Genomic DNA, 17,393 nt, shown 5'->3' with positions numbered 1-17,393 from the left:
AGGTGGTGCACTTTGGAAGGACAAACTCCAAGGCAGAGTACAAAGTAAATGGTAGGATACTTGGTAGTGTGGAGGAGCAGAGGGATCTGGGGGTACATGTCCACAGATCCCTGAAAGTTGCCTCACAGGTGGATAGGGTAGTTAAGAAAGCTTATGGGGTGTTAGCTTTCATAAGTCGAGGGATAGAGTTTAAGAGTCACGAGGTAATGATGCAGCTCTATAAAACTCTGGTTAGGCCACACTTGTGGAGTACTGTGTCCAGTTCTGGTCGCCTCACTATAGGAAGGATGTGGAAGCATTAGAAAGGGTACAGAGGAGATTTACCAGGATGCTGCCTGGTTTAGAGAGTATGCATTATGATCAGAGATTAAGGGAGCTAGGGCTTTACTCTTTGGAGAGAAGGAGGATGAGAGGAGACATGATAGAGGTGTACAAGATACTAAGAGGAATAGATAGAGTGGATAGCCAGCGCCTCTTCCCCAGGGCACCACTGCTCAATACAAGAGGACATGGCTTTAAGGTAAGGTGTGTAAAGTTCAAGGGGGATATTAGAGGAAGGTTTTTTACTCAGAGAGTGGTCGGTGCGTGGAATGCACTGCCTGAGTCAGTGGTGGAGGCAGATACACTAGTGAAGTTTAAGAGACTACTGGACATGTATATGGAGGAATTTAAGGTGGGGGCTTATGTGAGAGGCAGGGTTTGAGCGTCAGCACAACATTGTGGACTGAAGGGCTGTACTGTTCTATGTTCTATGAAAACATCTTTACCAACAGAAGCAGCCTACCCCTTTGCTTACCTGCCTGTCCTTTAGATAATAAATTTCCAATTATGTACTTCTTTCAGCCACGACTCAGTGATGCCCACAACGTCAAACTTGCCAGTTTCTAACCGGGCCACAAGTTCAGAAATTGCTGCATTGTGATCCTGACTGCTTTGGAGATAAAGATATTTTGTAGGGCACAGAGCTGAAATTTAGTTCTATGAAATTTGCTCATAGCTATCTGTATAATACATATCTACCTTTGTCTTAGAGGAAAAGCAATTTGATTTAACTTTTTCTGTACAGCAGACATATAACTTCATGTTAAATCTCAACGTTGCAACTAAGTTGATGGCTAAAATTGAATCGGACGGCAATTTATGTGTATGGAAATGATTTTCCAAAGGGCGACTATCAGGACGATTTTGGGAGGAGTCCTGTACCCACATTTGGCATCAGGGGGACGTTCCGAATTCTAGCCGGATGTTCCTGGTCGTCGGGTGCGTCAGTTCCGGTAGGTCCCCGGCTGCCGGCTTCATTCAGTTTGCTCGGAAGGTCGGATGAATCATGAAGCTTCGGGAGGCCTTGCTTGCCGTGTTTTGGAGCGGTCTGATCTGCTCCCACGCTTCTGAGGGTGGAAGTCTAGGAAGAGGTTTGTCAGTATTTTTAAGATAAGAAATCATTAATGGCCTCGTTCTGTTGCAAAACCCGATCACTCATTGTGTGGCTAAGAATGACAAGTTTCCTATAGTTACGTGAGTTATTATGTTAGATGGGATGCTCAGATGCTAATATAGGGTGAATGTCATTTTTGTTTTCGACCCAGTAATCCATTTGGAAAAATAGAAGGGAGAACAAGTAATAGTTCCTGCACATCCATGAAAGGAAATCGTTGATTTATTCTCCATTTTGTTCTAGTATTTCATTCCCTGCAGAATCCCGACGTTCTGCAGAATCCATCCTTAAAAGTCCATGCCGATAATTATCGATTAATTTAAGATGGCCCTTTCGTATTTAACAATAAGTGATTAAGATTCGCAATACATATTGTTTGGATATGAGAATTTGACTTGGTGTGGTATAACTTATTGAAACTGGGAATTTAACTATTTTTCAGGATTTGGAGATCATATTCACTGGACTACTCTTGATGATGGTAAAAAAGTAGCCGAAGCCAGGTATACAGAACTTCCTCTTCCTGTTCTGGCGTGGAGTTTTATACAAATTATGCAAATCTGAATGTACTGTGTTCATACTAAAACACTATTGTTGGCAGCAGTTGAATCTTCAGAGCTTAGAAAAAAATACGCCTCCAAACTTGGATTGGCGTATTGGGCTGTTCATTTTCAGCATTTATACATCGTGTATGTTTGATTTAGGACAAGTGGGTATGTTGTTTTTAATAATATGGCTTAGTTCAAATAATAATGTAGTGAAATGGAAATCATCTATATTTTGTATACTTGTGAAAGTAACTTTTACTACAGCTATGCAGATTACAGATGTTTGTATTTTGCGGTTACTTCACCACAAGGTGTCAGTACTTAATTTAGAAAAGGAAATATTCATTGTGTTTTTTTGCAATGGGGCAAACTTTAAAAATACTAGAGATAAACAGTATAGATTGCTAATTATGCACAGCAACTTCAAGGAAATAACAGAATGACTTTTGAAAATCCATAAATTACTTTCTAAAATGGTCTGCTGTGTTGCAAGGTGGATAAAAACTGCATTTTACATTGTCTACATGGCTCCAACGGTCAACACTGTTTCCATTGTTTGTATTCTATTGATGAAGCAAATGTATTTTAATCTGACTATTGAGGTGGAAATTCCAAGTTGAGTCTGAGCTTTTTGCAGTCAAAGAACTATTTTGTGAAATATTTCCTATTGAAATGCTGATTTTTTTGTTTGATTTGCATTTGGCAACTGTATTTATAAGTGTAGTTGTAAATGCAAGTAGACCCCATTGTATCCTTTCAGTATAATCCCAAATTCCTAACTGGGGAATTCCCTGAGAATTGGTCAGAATCATTTTTCATATGAGTTAAAATTAGAAAAGTGCACAACTGAATCCAAACTTTATTGCAAAATACGCACGCATGAACAATAAGCAGAATTCCGAGGAGATTTTGCCTTCCATATCTCCTTGGTAAGCCAATAGCAGTGACTTGGGGGTTAGTGGGATGATGCCAATGGGCTTCATGGGTGCTTTAATGGTTTTAATCTTTGGGCCCATCTGTTGAGATGTCAAATGGTATGTTTTCACGTTCAGAGTCAGACGCAGATCCAGTGCTGTTGTGTTGCACTTTATGGCCTTTCAGCTCTGCACATTCGCGTTTGACCTTTTTTTAATTAAAAAAAACAAAACTAATTGTAAATATAATTAGCAGTAAGACTGTGAAAGACGTGATACCAGCAGAATGTAGTAAATATTATTTGGATTGTTTAATTTTATAATTTGCTTTCTGCAGTCAATTGCCTTGATTTGGCATTTTAGTGATACACTGAGTGGACTATTGATTAAGGAGTTTTTCATGTGTCTTATTTCCCTCCAAGAGGACTGTAACCATGTTGTGGTTTGGAGGCTTGCATTCCTCAGTGATCTGGAGAGCTATTTTGGCTGGAGTCAGGGCTTTGTACTTTGGCTCTTGGTTGAGTCGCCCATGCCAAAAGGGTCTAAGGGTAGAAGACGGACTAAGTGTGGTCCTCTGGTCCTTCAGGTTCAGGGATTCATCTCGGGGCTAACAACCCTGATCGATAAGACAAAACTGTTATGGAAACAGCGAAGAAGAATCCTACATCTGAGTGAGATGGTATTCCTGGGACTCCACCCAGGACTGACAGTAGTGAAAACTGAGGAAGCTACTGGCACAGTGAAGGATACCCTGAACACTGCCGGAGATGGTGGATCTTCATTGCTGCCCTAAATGCCAGCGGTAATGGGCAGTTAGTAAGTAATGTGTCCTTCCTGGCAAAGCTAGGTTGCAGTTGAATTGTGCAATGTTTTGGTTTGATTTTGTCTGCTCTGAGTTAGTTGGTTTTAGCACATTTGCAATAGAAGTGATACTTCGGTTTCTCTGACCTGGTTTGCTATTTGTAATCATTGTCTTGAGGCCCTTAAAGCAGCCGTGGTATGTCAGTGCCTGAGGTTCCCTGGGTATTGGTGGGATAGCTTGCAAATTCTCACTGTCCAGATTGGCATGAAGATTAGTAGCTGATATTTCCATGAAACTCCATTTGAGACAGGGAAATGGAGGAAGAAGAAATGGGAAATAGCCATTGTGAAATTTGTGCATATTATTTATTTGCCCAATAATATTGGTTCAGTTTTGGGGAGCAAGATTTAAAATGTCTTATGATTTGGTATGAACATTCAGAGATCATTAAGACGAGTAACCTGTATATTATTTACTGCTAAAGATTTTTCTTTGTTCTCTTTTTAGTGGTCTGCCACTGATGTTGATCATACATAAAAGCTGGTGTGGTGCTTGTACAGGTAGATTCATAATTTGGATTCTTCTAAAAATTTAAATTCTAATAATTTAAAAATTATTGATCTTAACTATTTTCTATACCACATCATCATGAAAATGTTCTACTTAAACATTTCTTTTTGTGAATTATACTATTACTTCTAGCTCTGAAACCAAAGTTTGCCTCTTCTCAGGAGATCTCAGAACTGGCACATAACTTTGTCATGGTGAATGTAGAGGTAAGAGGATCCATGTTTTAGCTCTTCTCCAGATTTGATGATCAAGCCTATTCCATGCCCTTGTGATGCTCAAACAACGGGCTTTGATGTCCTTTGCCAAACCCTAATGGGTATTGTCCTGGGAGAGATAAAAATGAAAGTTATTTTAAATCTAAGGTGAGGGAGGAAAAATAGGGTTAATTAACATTTGCAAACAAGAGAAAGTCTGCAGATGTTGGAAATCTGGGCAACACACACAAAATGCTGGAGGAGCTCAGCAGGCCAGACAGCATCTATGGAAAAGAGCACAGTTGTCGTTTTGGGCTGCGACCCTTCAGCAGGACTGGAGAAAAAAAAGATCAGTAGAGATGAAAGGTGGGGGGAGGGGAGGCAGAGGCACAGGGTGATAGGTGTTACTGGGAGGGGCAGGGGTAAAGAAAAGAACTGGGAAGTTGATTGGTGAAAGAGACCAGGGTTGGAGAGGGGGGAATCTAACAGAAGGCCCTGGAAAAAAGAAAAGGGGGAGCAGTGCCAGAGATGGGCAGGCAAGGAGATAAGGTGAGAGAGGGAAGAGGAGATGGGGAATGATGAGGGGTGGGGGCATTACCGGAAGCTCGAGAAATCGATGTTCATACCATTAGGTTGGAGGTTACCCAGATGAACTATAAGGTGGTGTTCCTCCAACCTGAGTGTGGCCTTAGAGGAGGCCATGGACTGACATATGGGAATGGGAAGTGGAATTAAAATGGGTGGCCACTGGGCGATCCTGCTTTTTCTGGCAGATGAAGCAAGGGTGCTCAGCGAAGCGGTCTCCCAATCTATGTCGGGATCAAATTATCATTTGGTCAAATTGGACAATTGAAGCAAGTTCATGAGACCATTTTTATATTTCCTGTTATTAGACATATTGTAAGGTATGAAATCCCCCTGATCCGTCTGTCCAGCAAATGCTGCAATTCTGTTCTGAAGGTGTGTAAAGACTTGTGATTTATAGGTTAACACTAGTCTGGGAAAAGAACTGCCAAATAAAGTCTGTTTATTCCCCTCCATAGATGCTGTCTGACTTAATGAGTTCCTCCAGCATTTTGTGTGTGTTGCTAAAGATTTCCAGCCTTTGCAGAATCTTTGGCTTAAGTCCAGCTTGGCTCTTTCCTATTTTATATGCATCACCCTGATTTCCCCTTCAATGAGTCATTTGCAGTCGGCAGAATAATATCCCTTGAAAATATCTTGTAAGTAGCTCATATCCAAAGTCAATGTCCCTGACTATGTAAGTGGATCTGAATAACAAAAGTTGTTCTTGAGCAGAATGCGCCCCCCCCCCCGAATGTTTCTAACTGGATGCATTGTTCTTAATGTTAGACCGTAGAGCAGTAAGCACAGGAACAGAACCTTCAGTTTATGATCTCTGGACAAGTGTGATGGCAAATTAAGTTAAATCTTTTCTGCCTGTATGTGATGCATGTCTGTCCATTTCCTGTGTGATCACATGTCTATGTAAAAATCTCTAAAATAAGACTGTCATACCTGTTTCCACCACTACCCCGGCAACATATTCCAGTCACACCTATTGCCCCGCACATCTCCTTTAAACTTCTTCCCCTGCCCCTTAAATGTATGTCCTTTAGTATTTGACCATTCTACCTTGGAAGAAATGTGTCTGCACTAATGTTAGAGCATAGAACAATACGGAACATTACAGGCCCTTTGGCCCACTTTGTTGTGTCAACTTTTTAACCTCCATGATCAAGCTTGCCCTTCCCTCCCACCCAGCCCCCCCATTTTATTTCATCTGTGTGCTTATCTAAGAGTCTCTTTAATAAGACTAATGTATCTGCCTACCACCAATCCAGCCGTGTATTCCATCCAACAACCACTCGGTGTTTCTTCAAAAAAAAAACACTACCTCTGACGTCTCTCCTATACTTTCCTCCAATCACCTTAAAAGTATGTCCTGTCATATTAGTCATTGTTGGCCTGGGACAGAAGCATTTGTTGTCCACTCTACTTATGCCTCTTACCATATACACTCGTATCAAGACGACTCCTCTGTTCCAAGAGAAAAGCCCTAACAAGCTCAACGTTATGGGACATGCTCTCTAATCCAGGCAGCATCCTGGCAAATATCTTCTGCGCCCTCTCTTAAAACATCCACATCCTTCCTATAATGTGGAGACCAAAACTGAGCGCAATACTCCAAATGTGGTTTGACCAGAGTTTTATGGAGTTGTAACATTACCTCGCAGATCTTGAACTAAGTCCCCCGACGAATGAAGATCAACACACATATGCCGCCTTAAACATGCTAATAACGTGTGCCAACTTTGAAAGATCTATGGACATGGATCCCAAGATCCCGTTGTTCATTCACACGGTTAAAAATCTTTGCTATTGGCCTATACTCTGCTTCAAGTTCAACCTTCCAAAGTGAATCATTTCTCACAGTTCTGGGAACTTTATCTCCCACTTCTTGGCCCAGCTCTGCATCCTGTCAATGTCCCTTTATAACCCAAGATAACCTTCTACGCTATTCATAACACCAACCTTCATATCATCATCAAAGCTACTAACCCTCCTTTCCACTTCTTCATTCAAGTCATTTATAAAAATCGCAATGAGCAGTGGTCCCAGTACAGATCCCTGTGGAGCACCATGAGCCATGCATCTCCAGGCAGTGTATGTCCCATCTGCTGCCACCTTTTGTGGCAAGCCAATTCTGAATCTATGCAGCCATTTTTCCCTGGATTCCATGTCTCCTGACTTTTGAATGAGCTGCCATAGGGAACATTATTGAACTCCTTACTGAAATCCATATTCACCACATCCACTTCTCTACCTTCATTAATTTGTTTAGTCATTTTCTCAAAGAAAAGAGTCAGTCAGGCTCATGATGCATGACCTGCCCCTCACAAAGCCACACTGACAATCCCAAATCAGACTATGCTTCTCCAAATACTGGTACATCCTGCCTTTAAAAATTGTTTCCAGTAGTCTGCCACCTCTGATATAAGACTCACAGGTCTATAATTCCCAAGATTGCCCTCTAACCCTTTTTATTGAACAAAGGAATAACTTTGTTCTGGCACTACTCCTGTGGTCAGTGAGGACACAAAGATCACCAGTAGCTGCAATCACTTCCCTTGCTTCCCATAATAACCTGGGGTATATCCCTCTCCAATGACATATCTGTCCTAATGTTTTTCAAAAGTACTAACAAATCCTCTTTTCAACCCCCACATGTTCCAGCTCATTAGCTTGTTCTACGCTGACCTCACATTCATCAAGGTCCTGCTCACTGGTGAATACTGAAACAAAGTATTCATTAGGAACTCCAACCTCCTCGGACTTTGTCCTTTTTCCCTGATTGGTCCTACCCCTATTCTTCACATATGTGTAGAATGCCTTAATGTGTTCTTTGCCAAGGCCTTCACATGTACTCTTCTAGCTCTCCAATTCCCTTCTTAAGTCCCCTCTTCCTGGCCACTTGTAATTCTCTGGAGCCCTGTCAGGTCCTTGCTTCCTGAATCTTAAGTTTTCTTTTTCTCTTCCTCTTGACTAAATGTTCTACTTCACTTGTTAACTCTGGTTGCTTCACCCTACCATCCTTTCCCTGCCTCAATTGGGCAAACTTGTTCAGAACGCCACATAAGTGCTGCCAAAACAACCTGCACATTCCTGAGAACAGCTGTTCCCAATTTGTGCTCCCAAATATTTATTTATTGAGATACAGCATGGATAGGCCTTCTGGCCTTTTGAGCCGTGCTGCCCAGCAATCTCCCAATTTAATCCTAGCCTAATCACAGGACAGTTTACAATGACCAATTAACCTACGAAATGGTACATCTTTAAACTGTGCGATGAAACTGGAGCACCCAGAGGACACCCACGCAGTCACGGGGAGAACATACAAGCTGCTTGTAAGCGCTGGTGGGAATTGAACCCGGGACATCGGTACTGTAAAGCACTGTGCTACTGTGCTGCCCCAGATATCTGCCTAATAGCATCGTTGTAAGCCCTTTCCCAATTAAATACTTTTCCTTCTGTTGTCTAAGTAAGTCATACAGAAGGATAGCATGATGCGGTTTATTGAATTTTATTTGAGTATTTCTCCCATTGCTTTTGTAGGATGACGAGGAGCCAAAGGATTTGGCATTTAGCCCAGATGGAGGTTATGTACCTCGGATTTTATTCTTGGGTAAGAACTAAGTTCCTGACATGTTACCTCCCTGGTTAGCACTGCTGAATTGGTGCCATCTGTGAGATTACCAAATCAACCCATTCTGAACATTGTAAAACTGGTCTCTGCTTTAAGTAAAGCCTATAATTTGCAAATTAATGCCACAATTTTGTCCCACCAACTTTTTGTTTTTCTACTGAAAGGAGCTGCTTTTAACTATTTAAAGAGTAGACAATTCTGGCAGATGATATTTGTTTCTTAAATCGTACCTCTTCAATTGTATAGTACAGGTCCACAATCCCTTATCCGAAATCCTTGGGGCCAGTTGCATTTCGGAATTCAGATTTCAGACCCCCCCCCCCCAACTAATACCAAAAAACATACATGCTCAAGTCCCTTATTTAACCTGTCTCAGTGTGGTGGACTTTAGGACCCAGTGGCGCACCAAACCTACGCACATCCTCCTGTATACTTTAAATCATCTCTACTTTACTTAGAATACCTAATACAATGTAAATGCTATGTAAATAATTGTTATACTGCATTTAGGGAATAATGACAAGAAATTTTATTTACAACGAAAACATTCAATGAAACATATAAATATATGGCTTCAAATGAACTGAATCAAACACATGGTAAATGACTTATTAGAATAAATGTAGAACGTCACAGTCACTGTAAAACTTCGGTAACTTGTCTTTCTGTTTACTTAAATCATATACAGTGGTAGTTCCGACACTATTTTCTTTAGTAAGACGCTGCACAATCAAGCTTCTGCAATAACTCCACTTTCTGCATTATTGATAGAGAAGATTCCTTCTCTTTTTCTCATTGTTACCCATAGGGGTATCTGCAGCTCTTTTTGACATTTCCACAGTGAAATTAAACACGAAGTCAACAGTGAACACAAAATATCAGCAAACAGCAAATGCACGTGTAACCAATACGAGTGCTGAGCCACAGCTGACGTCTGGTGGCATCTGCTCGTGCTGCCACGTCACACCCGAGTGATGTCAGCTGTCGGCGAAAAAAGCTTAGGTTTTCGGAACTTTTTGGATTTCAGAATTTCAGATAAAGGAATGTGCACCTGTATTAGTTATTTGCTGATCTATGAAGTGCTTCTTTCTGAAACTTAATCGATTCCTTTCTTCATGTGTTTCAGAAAGGTTTGTTTGGCCGATAGTTATGAGTGAATTGCTAAAGTAATGAAATACAATTTAAGAAATTATCTGCTAGTTGACCTACTGATAGATCAATTAATCATGAATTTCTCTTCTATTTATTCCATTTGTTGTTGGTTACTTTGCAGATGCTCGAGGTAATGTTCATCCTGAGGTCATTAATCAAAAGGGAAATCCCAAATACAAGTATTTCTACAGTTCTGCTGACCAAGGTGAGTGTGTTTCTTTATCAAATACTTGTGCTTTTGATGCCCATCCAATCTTAGTTCTTTTGTCATTGTACAGTTTATTAGGCTGGAATGTACACTTGGCTTTTGCTTTAGATAACCATCTGTTAGGGGATAGAAGAGAGATGCACACTGCCGGTAAGGAGTTTGTATATTCTCCTTGTGACCACGTGGGTTTCCACTGGGTGCTCTGGTTTCCTCCCACAGTCCAAAGATGTACCGGTTGATTGGTCCTTGAAGATTGTCCTGTAATTAGGCTAGAGTTAGATCAGGGGATTGCTGGGCAGTGCAACTTAAAGGGCTGGAAGGGCCTCATCGGTGCTGCCTGTCAATCAATCAATCAATACATAAATAATGAAACAACTTGAATGCTTTGTCTCACTAATCAGAATTTGAGTGAATGAATACGATCTTTATTTGGTGTTTATTCTTGTTTTTTAATCTGGGAATTGAGAGGCCTAAGCCATTGAGAACACCCTTTCCCTTAATTCAAATATAATTTTCTGGTGTGTGTATAAAATAAAATCAATAATTTTATCAAGCATTCCATTAGCCACAACATGTACAAATGCTGTCATTTGATGCAGTGATTTTCTGGAATGAAATTAATGCCTTTGTAAAAGTGGTGATTGTTTTTTGTAATTGTGTCCATGGAAATAGAATTACTTTGGTTACGTCATTGGCCAGTGAGGGGTTTCTGCATTTTTTTTATTGCTATTCTATGATTGTTTTGGGGGAGGCACAGTTCATTTAAATAATCAAAAACTGGACACGTTTTCTTAGTTGGAACTGCCTGATTAAAGTTCAGCACTACTACACAATATGTTCTGAGTTCCAGAATGAATTGTATGAATAAAAAGTAATTGCTGAATGCTTTTCCAATGGTTTGGAGGGAAAATTAGTTTGCCACTCACATCGCACATTGTGGATGTCACCTCTGGATCAAGAGGAGCTGATTTGCATAAATTACTGATCGACTCATACTGTCAACTACCATTGTTAATTGTCTTCTGAATCAGCTGACATCTCTTAAGTAAGACCATAAGACATAAGGGCAGAATCAGACCATTTGGCCCATCAAGCCTGCTCTGCTATTCCATCATGGCTGATTTATTATCCCTCTCAATCCCATTCTCTTGCCTTATCCCTGTAACCTTTGAAGCCCTTACGAATCAAGAGCCTATCAATCTTTGCTTTAAATATACCCAATGACTTGGTCTCCATAGCCATGTGTGCAATAATTTCTACGGATTTACTCTGGTTCGAAAAATTTCTCCTCATCCTTCTATTCTGAGGTTGTGCCCTCTGGTCCTAGACTCCCCCCACTATAGGAAACATCCTCTCCACATCCACTGTACCTAGGCTTTTCAATATTCAATAGGGTTCAAAGTACATTTATTACCTAAGTATATATGCGGTAAAAAACCCTGAAATTCGATTTCCTGCAGACGGTTACAAAACAAAGAGACACCGTTCAAAGAAAGCATCAAACACCCAACATGCAAAAAAAATGCAAATTTTGAAAAATGAGTGCATAACAATCAGAATATTAAACCTCAAACCACAGAGTCCTTGAAACAGTCAAGTTCATTGTAGTTGAGTTCAATTGAACACTGTTTCAATCGTTGACTGCAGGCCACAGAGGCAGTCCACCCCAATCAAACCACAGAGTCCTTGAAACAGTCTAGGGATGTTCAGTTCAATTGAGCACTCTGTCATTCGTTGAAACAGCCTAGGCATGTTCAGTTCAATTGAGCGCTCTGTCATTTGTTGAAACAGTCTAGGGATGTTCAGTTCAATTGAGCGCTCTTTCATTTGTTGAAACAGTCCACAGAGCTGGTCCACCCCAATCAAAATAGCAGTTTAAAAAAGAGTAACCAGAGATGCAAATAATATGAACTACAGAGTCCTCCATAAATGGGTCCAATCCACAAACCACACTGATCAAACCTTGCCCAAGACCCAAGATTTCTGCACAGCGAGTGAGAGGGAGACAGACCGGTTTACCACAGGCAGAGGGTGCTGAACACCTGTTTGCCTTCTGCTGTCATCCTCATTGATTTCAATGAGATCTCCCTTTATTCTTCTAAAACTCCAGCGATTACAAGCCCATACCCATCAAATGCTGCTCATATGTTACCCTTGAGTTATCAGGATCATTATTGTAAACCTCCTTTGAATCCTCTCCAATGTCAGCACATCCTTTCTTAGGTAAGGGGCCCAAAACTGCTCACAATACTCCCAAGTGGGATATGACCAATACCTTATAAAGCCTCAGCTTTACCTTGCTTGTATTTTCTCATCCTTTTGAAATGAATGCCAACATTGCATTTGCCTTCATTCCCTCCGACTCAACCTGCAGGTTATCCTGAGTTGTCACAGTGCAGAAAAAGTTTCTCATAGCTTAATCAGCACTGACTGGCCTGACCCAGCTCAAGTTTAGGGCGCTGGCTCGGCAAGAAATGCTGGCAGATTCCAGCAAGGCTGGGCACTGTGGTTGGACGATGGGGAAAACCAAAATTAGAAATCACTTATAGATTGCTTCTTCTGAATCAGTCATCAAGTCCATGTTTGCCCTATCAAAGATGGAATGAGACTTAAATGTTGTTTCAGAGGTTCTGATGGCAACTTAAAGAATCTGTATTATCTAGTCCAATCAGAATTTGAAAAACTTCAAATCAAAGCTTTAAAAACTAATTATGTCGTTCACTGCTCTTTGAACTCAGACCTTCCAAAATCCATTTAACTGAAACATTTGATGAAAGGAGAATTTTCACAGTGTGTATGTAACTCTTTTCTCATTTGGTTAGTGATATAAGTAAAATGTTACAAGATTTTATTATTTAACTTGGTTAGAAGTTTTTATATCTGATCTCTGAATAACCTCTTTTTAAAAAGTCTGTGTTCTGGTTTCATTTAGTGGTATTTGCTATGAAGGAAGCCCAAGAAAAGCTGACTGGTGACATAGCTACACAACAACGATACACAGATGAATTTTGAGCTCATTATCCACTGACTTCTGTACATTGTCGGACAAGAAAGATCGTTAAATTTATCCAAGATCATTTACTGATTTATCATTGTGATATTATTTGAAGGTTATTTTTAATTTTTATTTACTGATTTTCAAAATCAGTAAATCTAGAAAGATATTCTTACATTTTCAGATCCTTGGGAGATCATAACTATTTTAAGGACTTGTGGGATGGCCGATTGTATTCATGTTAATGGTAATACGTTAATGCATTTACATTAATACAAATCCTAAGTAACTTTTGCAGAGATGGAAGTTTTTCAGCTGTTAAGAAAAATTGGTGCCTAAAACTTATTGTTTAGTGCAATAACTGTTACAAACTGCATATGTGACATGATGTATTTTCCATGGATCCAAATTGCATTTTCCCCTAGGCTATAGGTGAAGCCTTGTTGAACTTACAACAGTCTTTTCCTAGGCTACTTAAATATAGAGTATTTCCCTCGACTGACTTTGCTCAAACTCATTTGGTGACATTTTGAGCTCTCAGTTGATACTTGGAGGTTAATACTGAATTATGTATTTAGAAACATTAATTTAGTTAACAAAAGAGGGTTGATTTTCAATTCCAGCAGCAAGTCTGGTATCATAGAGTTCTGACTTGAGCCACGTTGTTTTAAGTTAGAATTACTCAATGGCTTTTCATGAAATTCCATTCTCCCCTGTTCCATAGATGGTCTAATTATATATTTGCTGAACTATGGTGTTAGCCCGGGAATTTGGCTGCACACATTAGAGCTTCTGGTTTTTGGAATCATGGAAGTTTTGGTTTAACACCCCTGCAGAGTGGAAACCTGATGAACACACAGTGGAAAAAGGTGAATTCATGATGTCTGCAGCACTAAGAGAAGGGGAAAATTAAGCCTGATTAAGCTTAAATGAAAACAAGACTTGGGATGTATCTGTATTATTCCTGGTGGCCAGCCTTTTAATTCCAATCTCCATTTCCATCCCGACATTCTGTGGCGTCTAGTGCCATGATGAGGCCAGTGGAGGAGCAACACCTCATTGATTTCTCTAACTTCCGTTAATGCCCCTCCTCCCCTTCTTACCCCATCCCTAATTTATTATTTATTTGTTTGTTTTTTAATGTTTTTCTCTCTTTCCCTCTCACAATAACTCCTTGCCTGTTCTCCATCTTCCTCTGGTGCTCCCCTCCCCCTTTCTTTCTTCCAAGGCCTTCCGTCCCATGATACTCCTCCTTCTCCAGCCGTGTATCCCTTTTGCCAATCAACTTTCCAGCTCTTGGCTTCATCCTTCCCCCTCCTGTCTTCTCCTATCACTTCGGGTCTTCCCCTCCCACTTTCAAATCTCTTACTGCCTCTTCTTGCAGTTAGTCCTGACGAAAGGTCTCAACCTGAAATATCGACTGTACTTCTTCCTATAGATGCTCCCTGGCCTGCTGCGTTCTACCGGCATTTTGCGTGTGTTACTTCATATTCCATCTTGGTAGCCTCCAACCTGATGGCATAAACATCAATTTCTCCTTTCGGTATTTTTTTCTTTTCCCTTCCCTCTTCCCTCTTTTTCTGTTCCCCACTCTGGCCTATTAATTTTTCTCCTTACCTGCCTATCACCTCCCCCTGGTGTTCCACCTTCTTTCATTTCTCCCATGGTCCACACTTTTGTCCTCTCGGATTCCTTTTTCTCTAGCCTTTTACTTTTCCAAATACCTGGCTTCACCTATCACCGACAGGTTTGCCTTCCCTCCACTCCTCCCACCTATTCTCGCGTTTTCCCCCTTCTTTTCCAGTCCTGATGAAGGGTCTTGGCTGAAACAGAGATTGTTATTTATTCTCAAAGGATGCTGCGTGACCTGCTGAGTTCCTCCAGTATTTTGTGTGTGTTGCTCTGTAATAATTTGTAATTTTTCAAATGGGTTAGAACATTTCACAAAATATTGCTATATTGTGCCCTATTATTTTGCAGCTTAAATATCTGTCACAAAGATCATGTCAAATTATAATAACAACTGGAAACCTCTGAATATTAGTATTTCTGAATTCAAATGATTTTAAGTCTTAATGAAGTGTTAATCCTAAATAGCTTGGGAGCTCTATGAAAATAATAGCTTTAATATGCTTCTACTGATTTGGATGCTAATCATAAATATGTGGGATAAGTTTCAGCCACTTGTTTTGCATACTTGAGGTGGTAAAAATTTCCAAGAGCTGTTTCTTAGCGCCAATATATTTATAAAGAATATTTTCAGTCTTTTATTGTTTTGGCTTAATAGAGTCATATGGGACCATGTAAGAATATTCTTTTCTCCTGTATATCTCATTTATTAACAGAACATATAACCCTGGTGTATGTGTCAGATTGGAAATGGTCTATGATGGGAATTTACAAGAATCAAATCAAAAAAACCAATGTAATTTCTGTACTTTTAAACTATTAATATCCTGTCTCTAAAGCAAATCAGACCGGTAAAACCTAGGTTTTATTTCTGTTGTTGAAATGTATGGACGGAATCTTTTGAAGATATAATGAAGTGGGGTGCAGTGTAATTGTACTTGTATTTTATCCTGTATTTTTGATACATTTTTTGGAATGAAATATATAAAGCTGAAAGAATTGTGCAGTGTATACATGGAACATCGTTCTATTTTTAAAAATGTTTTGCTTCCAAGCAACTTTCCTCAGTCATTTGGATCGAAGTGATTGATTTCTTAGAGTATCTAGAAAGCTCAGCACCAGAAGAACGGTTGGTTTATACTTCCATTTGGCAGGCAGCAATTCTATAAACAAAAATTGAACAAGTTAGTGATGAACACCTCCATCATCAGATTTTTATCGAAGTTCTAACTTGTGCAAACTTTGAGTGCAAGTACACTGCATGTTACGTAAAGATGGCTGAGGTTTATGTTTAATCCCACAAAAGTGGAATTTAAATTGAAAACAATAGTAAGGACTTCTTGTCTTTTAGTTTAAGATTATTTTCAATAATTTTAGAATCGTTACTGATTTGCAATGGCAATGATTGTTAACTGAAGGCAAAATAGTTGAAAGCAAGTGGATTTTAAAATGGTTTTTTTATAAAGGGGATCTAAGTTTCAGAAGGTATTGCCCCTCAAACATCGAGAGTATACGTGAGCAAGATGTGTTAACTTAAGCAATTCAGGGATTGCATAAAGGCAATAGAAAAATCCACTGTAATCAACAGTGTTTATGAATGTAGATTTACACAGAGACAATGGTAGTAGGATTGGACGCTGAGACAGAGACAATGGTAGGAGGATTGGACGCTGAGAAAGCTTTTGATTTGGTTAGTTGGGCATTCCTATACAGAGTGTTAGGAAGATTCGGCTTTCAAGAAAAGTTTATTACACTAATTCAGACTCTATATGACAGCCCTACAGCCCGAATTAAGATAAATGGGGACCTCTCTGACTCCTTCATCTTAGAGAGAGGCACCAGACAGAGATGCTCAATTTCTCCTCTCCTTTTTGTGCTATATATTGAACCGCTTGCCCAACTAATAAGACAGAGCGAAATCGTAAAAGGTATCAAGGTGGCAGGGATTGAACAGAAAGTGGCGTTATTCGCAGATGATGTTTTGGTCTATCTGAGTGAACCAGAAAAATCATTTATAGGATTGTTTACACTGTTGGATGACTTTGGGAAAATATCAGGTTATAAAATAAATGTAAAGAAAACGCAGGTTATGTCCCTAAATTATACACCATCCAAAAAATTGCAGGATACATACGATCTTAAGTGGGAAGCTAAATCATTAAAATATTTAGGAATAACCGTGCCGAAGGATCTTTCAACGCTGTCACAGGTAAATTATGGGCCATTAATCTCAGAGATAAAAGCAGATATGCATAGATGGAATCTTATCCCCTTTTTAAGTTTAAATTCAAGGATAAATACTATAAAAATGAATATTCTTCCTCGGTTATTGTATCTTTTCCGTACTTTACCGGTGGAGGTGGATGATAATCAATTCAGGGAATGGGACAAATGGATTTCCCGCTTCATTTGGCAAGGAAAGAAACCTAGAATTCGTTATAACACCTTACAGTTAGGGAGGGAAGGAAGGAGGTTCTTCCTTGCCTGAGAAATTATTTTTATGCCTCACAGATAACCCCTCTGTTATATTGGTGTAATAGGGAATATAAGGCTAGATGGAAGGAAATAGAATTTGGATTAGTTGACAGTTTTCCTCTTCAGGCCTCAATAGCTGACAAAGGATTGATGGCCCAGTTGGAAAAATTTAGAAACAGTTGGATAAATCTTACATTAAAAGTATGGCAGAAGGTGGTTAATTCATGTGGAATTAATAACATGTTAAAACTCTTTAGATGGTGT

The 17,393-nt window shown here is 39.7% G+C and overlaps 1 protein-coding gene across 1 annotated transcript; it reads left to right on the top strand.

Annotated features, from left to right (window-relative positions):
- Positions 1–1,276: 1,276 nt before the first annotated feature.
- On the top strand, positions 1,277–15,670 carry txndc12 (thioredoxin domain containing 12 (endoplasmic reticulum)). Its single transcript, XM_063064349.1, has 7 exons — positions 1,277–1,412; positions 1,878–1,938; positions 4,207–4,259; positions 4,402–4,475; positions 8,580–8,649; positions 9,944–10,027; positions 12,963–15,670. The coding sequence occupies exons 1-7, from the start codon at positions 1,328–1,330 to the stop codon at positions 13,040–13,042; spliced, it is 507 nt and encodes a 168-aa protein (XP_062920419.1). The 5' UTR covers positions 1,277–1,327; the 3' UTR covers positions 13,043–15,670.
- The last annotated feature ends 1,723 nt before the right edge of the window (positions 15,671–17,393 follow it).

Source organism: Mobula hypostoma, chromosome 12, assembly GCF_963921235.1.
Source record: "Mobula hypostoma chromosome 12, sMobHyp1.1, whole genome shotgun sequence".
Taxonomy (NCBI): Eukaryota; Metazoa; Chordata; class Chondrichthyes; order Myliobatiformes; family Myliobatidae; genus Mobula; species Mobula hypostoma.
Note: the sequence above shows the minus strand (reverse complement) of the source record. Positions and strands in the feature narration are given on the sequence as shown.

Bases quoted from the DNA above. Each gene is read 5' to 3' on its own strand.
- txndc12 (XM_063064349.1), top strand. From the start codon at position 1,328: ATGAAGCTTCGGGAGGCCTTGCTTGCCGTGTTTTGGAGCGGTCTGATC. The intron at 1,413-1,877 runs GTTTGTCAGTAT...ACTATTTTTCAG, and splicing joins GGGTGGAAGTCTAGGAAGAG to GATTTGGAGATCATATTCAC. The intron at 10,028-12,962 runs GTGAGTGTGTTT...GGTTTCATTTAG, and splicing joins CTACAGTTCTGCTGACCAAG to TGGTATTTGCTATGAAGGAA.